Here is an 11,138-nt window from a genome sequence, read left to right as displayed (position 1 = left end):
ATAAACCAGAGACTCCATCAGCCTGAGACCAGAAGAACTAGATGCTGCCTGGCTACCACCAATGACCGCCCTGACAGGGAACACAACAGAAAGTCCCTGATAGAGCAGGAGAAAAGGGGGGTGAAGAACTCAAATTCTAGTAAAAAAAATGAGACTTAATGGTCTGAGACTGGAGGAACCCCAGAAAGCATGGCTCCTGGACTATCTGTCAACCCAGAACTAAAACCATTCCCAAAGCCAACTCTTCAAAGATTAGACTGGACTATGGGACATAAAATGATACTTGTGAAGAGTGTGCTTCTTAGCTCAAGTAGATTCATGAAACTAAATGGGCAGCTCCAGTCTGGAGGTGAGATAAGAAGGCAGAGAGGGTCAGGAGCTGGTTGAATGAACACAGGAAATCAGGGGTGGAAAGGAGGAGTGTGCTGTCACAGTATAGGGAGAGCAACTAGGGTCACCTAACAATGTAGATATAAATTTTTATATGAGAGACTAACGTGAATTGTAAACTTTCACTTAAAGTACAACAATAAAAAATAAAAATAAAAAAAAGCTTGCAAGCGCCTACTGGTCCCATCCTGCCTGGAGCAAAGGAGAGTGAAGAAAACCAAAGACACAAAGGAAATACTGGTCCAAAGAACTAACGGACCGCCAAGTACCACAGCCTCCACCACCCTGAGCCCAGAAGAACTAGATGGTGCCTGGCTACTACCACCAACCGTTCTGACAGGGATCACAATAGAGGGTCCTGGACAGAGCAGGAGAAAAATGTATAACAAAATTCAAACTCACACACACGAGAGAAAAAAAGACCAGACTTACTGGTCTGACAGAGACTGGAAGAACCCCCGAGACTATGGCCTCCAGACACCCTTTTAACTCAGAACTGAAGCTACACCTGAAGTTCACCCTTCAGCCAAAGATTAGACAGGTCTATAAGACAAACAATAATACACATGAGGAACACGCTTCTTAGTTCAATTATGTATGAGAGACCAAAAGGTCAATACTTACCCAAAAGCAATGACGAGAAGACAGAAAGGAACAGGAAAAATGGACAGATGGGAATGGGGAACTGGGGTGTTGACACATTATGGGGACTGCAACCAATTTCACAAAACAATTTGTGTGCAATTGTTGAATGAGAAACTAATTTTCTCTGTAAAGTTTTACCTAAAGCACTTAAAAAAAAAAAAACAAACTCAGGTAATATGAAAAAAAAAAAGAGTAGTCAGATATAAATTAAAACCCTGGCTGAACATTATTGGTGATAATGTTGTATGGATATCAATGAATAGACAAATAAACTTATCTAAATTAAAAAAAAAAATTAATGGATTCCACCAGGCCAGAGGCAAATACTTTTCAATCTCTCTCTATTCAGGGCAGCAATCAGGATTTGCCTTCGGTGGACTAAATGAAGGAGCTGGTTTATCTCAGTGGGAATTCCACAAGGAGATAAATCCTTTGCCTGCATACAACCTTGATTATTTCAATGGAATGCCTCCTGGCATAAAGAGTTTCTAATTAAGCCACAGGTTTGGCCCAAACTTATAGAGAGTCCAAAAGTTTGGCAAACTGGGAAAATCAAATGGAGAATGTGAATATTACAAGGAGATGACATGTGAAAACAGTTCCAGAATAATAGGGAATAACTTCTTAAAAATTTAACATGATTTTGTGAAAACAGAGATATTCACTGGATTATAAAAGCAGCCCTTGGGGATACAACCTACTTACGATACTGCTTAGAGAAGTCCAGTGTTTATAGGCACTCATTTAGATGCCGTGGTGCATTTACAAAGTAAGAACTATTGTTCCCATTTTAATAATTAGGAAACAGACTGAGGTCAGTTACGGGACTTGCTAAAGGTGTCACAGTAAGGAGTGCCAGAGAAGTCTTGAGCCCAGGTCTGCGACTCCAAAACCCATTCTCTTCACCATGCCACTATCCCCTTCAAGAAACTTTTCTCCCTTGGCTTTCCTGCCTCTTAGCTTTGAAATCTTCTATCCAGCCAAGCCCCAGTGTCCTTCTCTAGATGTTCCCTCTCAAAACTCCTCCTCTGTGGTTGAAGTTTCAACCACAAAGACAGTCACAGATGAGTTAACTCCATACTGTACTCTTAAGTCTCACTGACCAGGACTCGTCTCTCTCAGTCCAAAGCCCCTGCTAACATCAGAAGCTAAAGGCAGTAAGCACATCATGTTCTTACAGAATACCAGAAGGATTCTGAAATAGCAAGTCCAGTCACTTTTCTACCAAAATTTTTTTATTGGTGTCAACTGAATCATCTCTTCCTGGTCTCCCAAAGTTCATATCTTGGAGTTTCATTTTGTTAACTCTTATCTCCTTTACTGTAGGGTCTGATTCCCACAATAAAATCCTCATGGCATCACATCTAGACTGCCAGTGGGTCTCCTTGCCTCCAGTCTCTCTCCCTCTGTCCAGGGCAACTGTCCTGAAAACCCTTTCCCTTAAGAAAGTCTCCTATAGATGGAAATGAACACCAGGCCTTCCAAAAAGAATGGCAAATTTCTATCTTTCTAGACATCTGATGCTTCCCCAAATCAGAGAATTCACACTCCAACAAGCACACTGGTAGGCTTTCCCCGGAACAGGATCCACCTGCTATTGCCACTTTGCCTTTCTATGCGCCATCTCCTTAATCACTCACTAATTGCTAATTAATGTCCCATCATTCCATTAAAGCCAAGGTCTAAACTCAGTTCCTCTTTAATAAGCTAGCTCTGATAAACGCTACCAGACAGTGAGAAGTTAACATCCTTGTACTCTTTCTATGATACCACATGATATCACAAAGGGATGAGCAGGACAACTTTCTAGGAAGTTTCACATATCCCATATGATTAGATGCTCATTTCTAACCACAGCCTTGCAAGCTGAAGCAATTTGTTCAAAATCACAGCTGGGCAGAGTTGAGATAAAAATCCCCATCTTCTTCCCAAGGCTAGAGCACATTCCAGTATTTCAGAGTGCTGCTTTGCTTTTTGCACTTGACCCTTTATCTTCTGACCTTTACCTACCTTCCTGCAAGCTTCTGTTCATCTTTTTCATCCCACCTCCAAAACTGCTAGTGTTCTGGATGCAGGGAGTACCTGTGTGTTACTGGAGGAGCAGCTTTTTGACATAAGGAAGTAAAGACTTGCCTAGGAAGCTCTCTGAACCTCCCCTCCCTTACCAGGTCAGCAGTAGCAGAGGCACAATCAGGCTTACTTACCTGTAGATGACAGCAGGGATGCGCTTCCATGACCTGAAGCTTGCTACACTTTCTAATTCTTTGTCAGTGATCCAGGCAGGCACTATGAGTTCCTGTGGATAGCTACCACATAGCCTAACAGGGAAGATGAGAAAGGGGGAGAGGGAAAGAGAGGTGAGGGGGAAGGGAGGAAGAGGAAAAAAGGAAAGGAGGGGGAGGGAGAAAATGAGAAAGAGGGGAAGACACTGGGTGAATCAGTATAAAGACATTGACCAAGCTACCACAGAGCAAGTTAAAAGGCAATGAGGAACCTTACTTCAGTCTTGGCCTCTTCAGTAGGATGGGCTGCCTTAAGTTTTTATCTATGCATGTATCAAGTGATACTATCTTGGATGTTCCACTTGATGCTACCTTTTGGGGATCTGGCAATCTCAATATCAATGAAAAAAGGGGAGTCAAGGGGAAGTCTCTTTATTCTTCATTGCAACTCTGTGTTGTGAGAAATGTATAGAGGTCACTTCTAACTACACTAGTGCTTGGTCCGATTACACAAGTGTGAGTCTGTGTAACCTCTGCTGGACACTCAGTCTTTCAGGCTTTGTCAAAAGGAAACATGTAAAGAAGGTCAAGAGCCCACAATTCCAAGTTTCCAGGATGTGAACCAAACAAGATATCCTAATTGTAAGTACTAGGTGAAGCCATGAGTATGTAGAAACAGTACTACAGGCCAGCCCATTCACATACACAACCACAGTCCTATTGAGCCAAGTTAGTAACATGGACAAGCTGTTAACCATAATTTCTACCGAACAGATTATACTCAGGGAAAAAAAAAAAAGCTCTCTTTTAATTAGGGAAGATGGTAGTTGTGCGCTAGTCAAGCTGGTGCCCTGGAAAGCAGTACTTCTGATGGGCTGTTTACTTACAGAAGAATGTCTCTCCACAGGTGACCTAATCCATTTCAACAGTGAAGGCAATAAAGTCTTTAATCCACATACACCACCACCACCACCCTGCCCTTGCCTATCCTGTGCATTAGGGAAGTGGCAGAAATACATAAACTGGCTTAGGAGTTGGGGTGATTTTTGTTTTGTTTTTAATCATTCTTCACTATATATGTGCCTCCTGTTCTCGATTTCCAAGACATTAAGTATCAGGGATTTAAAAGCCTTTGAACCAGGAGAATAGCTATGACCAAGAGTAACTATACAAACTTCCCAACACCTCCCCCACATACTTCTAAATATAACCTGGGACACAGTGATCATGGCTAATACTCTAACCATAAGTCTCATTCCTTTTATCTTATTTTAAGCTGAGAACAAATTTGTCTCTCATTCTTCCTTTGTAGTGGGAAGAATTTTTCAATGTCTTGAAGACTTGTTTTGAGGTGGAACTAGTAGACTCCAAGATAAGAAGTTAATTTTTAAAATCCATATGAATTAGGGATTTTAAAAAACAATGGTTTTTGAACTCAAATATTTTTCCAACAAACTTAGCTTAATTCAGTTTTTTGACTCCACACAATTTTCTGATCATTACGTTCACTGTCGTTCATCATTACGTTCATTACGTTCAAGTAGTTTCCAGTATAAGAAAGGTGAGTTACACAGCAGCAAAGTCAGTGGCAGCCTCAGGATCTCAGAAGCCCCTCCTCTAGTCTGTTCCACACCACACCCCATTCTCTGCTTTGCTCACTAAGAAGAGCAAAGGTAGGACCGGTTTATAGCTCCGACTCTTCAGAACACCCTGTGTTCTCGGCTTCTTGGCCAAGGGCCCTGTTAAGGGCTATGCACAGTAATCAGCTGTAGTTTTCCAATAAAAAATGATATGTTCTGATGGCCAGCCACGAACAGACCAGGAAAAGCGCTATCATAATTTGAGGCAACTCAAAGGGCAAAAGAATAATTAATGCCTCCAAATGCTGCAAGAAAATTTGAGAGAAGGATGTATCAATTTAAATCTCCTGGACAATCTTCTTCTGTTTTATAGAAACCTGGATCACCTAAATTACATTAGTTAACTGCCTTTCTCCACTAACGCACTTATACTTTTTAAGGAAATAGGTAACGTTTACTATTTAATAATGATTAATATTAAATGATTAAATGGTCATAACTGTAAATTTAGTTTTAGATGAAACCCATTAAAGAACAGAGTAATATTTATGCCTATTTCATAGGATCTGGAGTAAAGTTATAGTCATCAATACTAGTTCCTAAATGTTTTATCTCTGCTTAGATCACTAATCCTATCTCAAATGTGATCCAAGTGGTGATGAGAACAATGGAAACTGCCTGCCTACAGGTAAACAAAGTATTACCTAGACAAACTTGTGCCAGGAAGAATGGGGGATGGGGGGGGCACTGGTACCCACGATACTATTAAATAAGGATTACTTTCCACTCCAGTGATAGCAATGGGAACAAACAGTTCAAGAAGTACTCTGAAGATTATGCATTTAGACTTAATAAATAAAACTCCAGTTGAAAGAAAAAGTCTAAGTTCAAATGTTCTGCCACATGAGAGATGGTATTTCTGCAAAGGCACTGGCTGTGAAACACAGTCCACAGGGTCCAGACAACTCACTTGTACTTCTCATTGATGTTGGAAATTCTCCAGGCATTATTCATATCAAAACCCATCCGCTCCACTTCGTTTTTAAACCGTGACGTTACGTGCTCCCCTAGGGGCCAGAGACAGACAGCAGAAAGGCAAAAATGAATACCATTTTGCAAAAAAAGTTGAATAAAAGCACAGTTAAACTGCTCAGGTTATTTTTAAAAGGTAGATATCGTACAGATAATAACATATACTTAGCTTTTTAAAAAATCCCTGTTAGGTTAAGAGGAAGGAAGAAGATATTAATTTTGATCAAGAATTATGTTATTTCCTCTAATATCCATTATCAACTATGAGAACAGCATCACTAACCTCATTCTCAGAGGACAAAACTAAGACTCCAAAAGACTCCATGGCCCCAAAAGCAACACTCTTGTCACTACACTGGCTATTTTCCTTCCTCCACACTCAGACCAATAAACAAAATCACTAACAAGTTCACCATAAATAGTACTATAGATCCACAACCGCGCATTTAAAATCCTTCCGCCAGATTTCAGAACTCAAAGAGTTTTTTGGATTTTAGTAAGGTAAAACGGTGCATACATTACAATTATTAGATTAACACTCTCAACCAAACCAAACCTGCTGCTGTTGTGTCGATTCTGACTCATAGCAACCCTACAGGACAGAGTAGAACTGCCCCACAAGGTTTCCAAGGAGCAGCTGGTGAATTCGAAAGGCTGACCTTTTGGTTAGTAGATGTTGCTCTTAACCACTGCGCCACCATGGCTCCAACGTTCTCAACAGGGACTGCTTAATCAAATATTAATGTTTCTTCAGTGAAATGTATGGATAACTCCCAGTAAAAGGGATAAATAAAGATAATAAATAGCCTCATGTCAACTCAGATCAGATCCACTCACTAAATAAGGCAAGAAAAACTTTTGGTTTTTCAGAACCTTTTAGATTTTAGAATTGCAGATAAGAGATCATGGAATTCTAACTGCCAGTACCCAGAAATCTCAGGAAACCCAGTACTGCTAAGTAAAACACTGAGTATTTGTAAGAATATCTACCCAAACAAGTATAATCTGGCTACATTTTCCTAGTGAATTTGGCTTTCTTGTTATTAAGACAGCAACGAAGGCAGAAATGAACCTAACATATTAAATGCCAGTATATCTGAAATAATCTCCTTCCTTGAAAAGTCTTAGGCAGTAATTTTATTTAAAAAAAAGAAAGAAAATTTAAGCAGCACCTCTAAGATACAGTGTTATAGCTTGTAAAATAAATGCTGGTGGAGGCTGGGAGAAACCATGATACCAAATAAAAGCACAAAACAAACTGCTTTGGTGATCAAAGTATAAAGCTTTGCTCTCCTACGTAGAGGAGCTTCAGAATAGGGAACAACAATTACTTGAATGAAGGACAATTCTGTAAAACTACTTTCCTATTTAAACTGTTTTTCTTGAGCTTAAGCTAGCTATTATACATTTTCTAAAAGACAGCTATAAAAAGATGAGGTGCAGAGATGCAGGAAGAAATAATCCATTGAATCTATCCCATTTGGGAAGTTTCAGAAGCAATGTAGCAGGCTTCCAAATGGGAAAAAAGCTATTTGAATTCAGGTGCCATCTGTCTACAAATTTTAAGGACTACTGACCATCAAGAATGCTAGACAGGAAGTCTTTTGTTCATAATCCCAGTCTAAACACTGTAAAGCTATAGCGACTCCAAGTTCATTAAAGAGGAGATTTTTTCTACCCAGGGATACAAGTTCCAAGCCTTTGGAAAAGGTAAAAGTACTTTAATTAATGGTTTTTCACATTAATACTTATATCTTAGAGTAAATACACAGATACCCTACAAGGATCCTGTGGTTTAAAACTAACCACTGGCAATTTACTACATGGAATCACTGTCCAAAGAAGGGCTTACAACTATCATGCAGAGTGTGAAATTCAGAGCTACACAAAGAGAAATACCACTGAGTAGCAAGTATGGAAAAGCTGTTATTTCAAGCTCCTTGAGGACAAGGAATTTTAATTATCTTTGTATCCTCTAAAGCAATGGCTTTATAAACTTTGAATCACTGTAAATAATAAGAATATATTTTACATCACATTCAATACACACGTTTATAAGAAAAAAAATTTTCACAAAACAATACTCACCCCTTACTATGTGGGGTGATGCATTTTGATACTTTCCATTCTCTTTCATTTCTTAAAAATTTGATTTCATGACCCATTAGTGAATCAAATATGCAGTCGGAAAACTTCTTGAAAAAAATCTAGCAGCAGACCTTACGTACATGAGTAATTCAACTGGCTTTTGTCAAACTGTGTTAGAAGCTTAATATGTTTATTTAGCCAGAAACGTGAATCCCAGGAAGAAATAAAAACATATTTACTGCTGGATGCTCCTCAAGAATTTCTCTCTCAGGATTTCCATGTCTCAACTGATTCAATGTTAGGCATGCTGTAATATTCCGACTTATTTTAAATATTGGGGCCATAAGGTTTTTGTTCGGCTTTATATTTTCATTTCAATCAATCCTTCCTGCCTGCCTCCCCTAACCCCAAATGAAGATGTGCTTATTTTCACCGTTTAGTATTTCTTGTACTACGAATACAGATAGTCCCCGACTTAGGACGGGGTTCTGTTCCAGCGACTCCATTGTAAGTCAGTTCTGACATAAATCGAATACCTCATTTTTTTTTTTAAGTTTTCTTATTATTGCCTTTTATTATCAGTATCTTTTTAAAGCCGATCTTTGTCTTTGGGGGTTGGAAACATTACACATAAATTTACAGATATATTTTAACACTGTATGTAGTACATATTACTAACGATAAGACTCACAAAAAAGGAAAAAACAGTTGGTCATAAGTATGAATTGTCGTAACTTGAATACATCATAAGTTGGGGACTACCTGTACATACAGTTAAGCAATTAATCACTGTAGTAAAAATAAAAACTTCTAAAGCAGTGAGCTGCCAATAAATTCTCCCTCTATCCTAACCAAAGAATCAACAATCTAAACAAATTTTCTACTAAAAAAGTCTAGCTCCTCCACTGACTGAATTTTCAAACCACAATTACACACAGCTTAAAAGCATGGGATAGGAGGGCCAGGGCCTTGCCCAGCATGTGAGCAAGTAGATCAGTACCAGAGTCACAGAAGGTGAGAACTAGCCCGCCCAGATTCCCAAACAGGAAAGGAAGAATCATTCTTTTCTGCGGAGCAAAGTCCTCTACATGCACACTTACTGGACTGCAAACTCAGGAGACTGTTGGCAAGGGCTTTCACTTCATACTAAACAGGCAGCTGCAGAGCAGTGCCAAGACCCAGAGCCATGTGCTGTCTGTAGATAAACAAGATGAGCTTAACGGGCATTTCACACAAGAGAAGTCAGAGTAAGCCTGATGCTGCTAAACTAGCAGCTGAATTGTCCAGTCATGTATCAGAACTCCAGATTAATGTTCAAGTACACAGAGATCACCAAGATGCCAGCTGTAATGAAGGGGAGGAGGTTAAGCATACGGAGAACTTTAAGCCCATTCCTCTTTCAGAATTTGACATGAGGCTAAAAGTAGAAGTCAAGAGTTTTGCAAAGGCTTTTGCAAGTTTCATAGGTGAACTCCAATAGCAGTGTTGAGACTTCTTCCAAAGCAGATTAAGAGCTAGAACTGTGGCCACAGTAAAGCTAGCTTAACTATGACAGGTTCATATGAACTCCAAGGTGATGAGGCAATTTCCCATTTCCCGCCTCTCTGGCGCAAATTCTACGCTTAACTGACTATGCAGAGAAGAATCCATAAAAAGCTTTGGCTTTATTAATTGCTAATAGACTAACTAACTTCCATCCCTCAGAGTCTCTGCTTGTGATCTCATGCATTGGGGCAGATTATACAAAAGAATCACTTTGAAATACCTGAAGTGCTGTCTCACCCTAGTCTGGTAATGCTTATATTTGGTGAGCAATGTTGGGTGGAGACAGAAGAACCAGGTTGACTGGCTTTAAAACTGCCACGATGGTACTTCTTATTAAGAGCAAGTTTTGCTCAATTCTCTACAGTGAAAATATATGAAAAGAAAAAGCCATACGTACACATACACTCAAACCAAGTCACTGAAGTACAGTAAGATGCCATGTGGCTGATGGTCCATAACTTCAATGTGGACTGTGTATCTTGGGAAAAAACAAAAGCTACCTTTACTCACAGAGTAAGTTCTAACTGATCAGTTCTGATGGTATCACCTCGTATTTGCATAATTTACAAAGCGTTTTTCCAGTATGGCACATAGGAAGCACTCAGACATTTACTGAATTGAACTCTTGCGCATTCAGAGATTTGATCTTCAGAGTACCTGAGTCAGGTATTCTGAAGAGCTTGCATGTCCCAGTTTGAAGAACAAAGAAAACTAAAGTACAGAGAAGATAAATGGCTTGTCTGGTGTTATTTCTTCAATTAAGTTGTAAGGTACAGGTTTGGATTCAGGTTTTCTAACTCCTTAATCAGTACTTTACCCCCTTCACACCGCCATGCATCAAAAACCCACAAAAGAGAGAACAATGCAGATGTCTGTATGACATGATGGCCAAAAAAACCCCAGATACCATCAGGAAGGAGACCAAAGCCTCCTAGCTTAGGACAAACCCACCCATATTTAAAATACAAGAGTGAGGTTCTGACCTGGCCTATCTTAGGAATATCCTAAGAGTTGGCTCAAATCCAAAAGAAACAATATAATGTATCAAGGGAATAATGTGAAGTTATCTAAAAAGCTGAGGAATTTTCCATCTGTGGTTGTGAGAAAACAGGATACAAGAAACCAAGCTTTGCTGACTAAACCCTGGCACCCAAAACCAGGGAATGCCTCTTGGAGTTAAGAGTTTTAAATAAATTAAAGATCTTATATAGCATAATGCATCAGGGTACACTCATTTAAGTTCATTATCCTAGGATATGGCAGAGATGGAAAATTTAATAAGATGCAATGATTTAAAAAAACACTCAGTGAATATACACTTAAGATGTGTGCATTTCATTGTATGTAAATTTTACCTAAAAAAAAAAAACAAACCTTGAAAAGGAGCTATAAACAAACAAAAAATTTTAAAAATGCCATAGCATCTCAACGAAGATTTTTTAAAATACAGAACACTCCACCCAACAGCAGCCAAGTATACTTTCTTTTCCAATGCACATGAAACATCTTCCAGAGTAGACTACATATTAGGCCACAAAGCAAGCCTTAATAGAATCCAAAACACTGAAATATTACAAAGCATCTTTTCTGACCATAAAGCCATAAAAGCAGAAATCAATAACAGAAAAAGCAAGGA

At 39.1% G+C, this 11,138-nt stretch overlaps 1 protein-coding gene across 17 annotated transcripts in view; it reads right to left on the bottom strand.

The window, feature by feature from the left end:
- The window catches only part of MTMR3 (myotubularin related protein 3), a 213,077-nt gene that overhangs the window by 27,739 nt on the left and 174,200 nt on the right, over positions 1 to 11,138 (bottom strand). For 10 of the 17 annotated variants that reach the window (XM_023733677.1, XM_023733679.1, XM_023733676.1 and 7 more), the window contains 3 exons: positions 9,900 to 9,980; positions 5,808 to 5,904; positions 3,240 to 3,353 (listed from right to left, as the gene is read on the bottom strand). In XM_023733677.1, the coding sequence (XP_023589445.1) occupies positions 3,240 to 3,353; positions 5,808 to 5,904; positions 9,900 to 9,980 (292 nt within the window). The remainder of the gene's footprint in view (positions 1 to 3,239; positions 3,354 to 5,807; positions 5,905 to 9,899; positions 9,981 to 11,138) is intronic. The other 7 variants (XM_023733690.1, XM_023733691.1, XM_023733682.1 and 4 more) reach the window with 3 other exon arrangements.

This window comes from Trichechus manatus, unplaced genomic scaffold (genome assembly GCF_000243295.1).
Source record: "Trichechus manatus latirostris isolate Lorelei unplaced genomic scaffold, TriManLat1.0 scaffold00061, whole genome shotgun sequence".
NCBI classification, from domain to species: Eukaryota; Metazoa; Chordata; class Mammalia; order Sirenia; family Trichechidae; genus Trichechus; species Trichechus manatus.
Note: the sequence above shows the minus strand (reverse complement) of the source record. Positions and strands in the feature narration are given on the sequence as shown.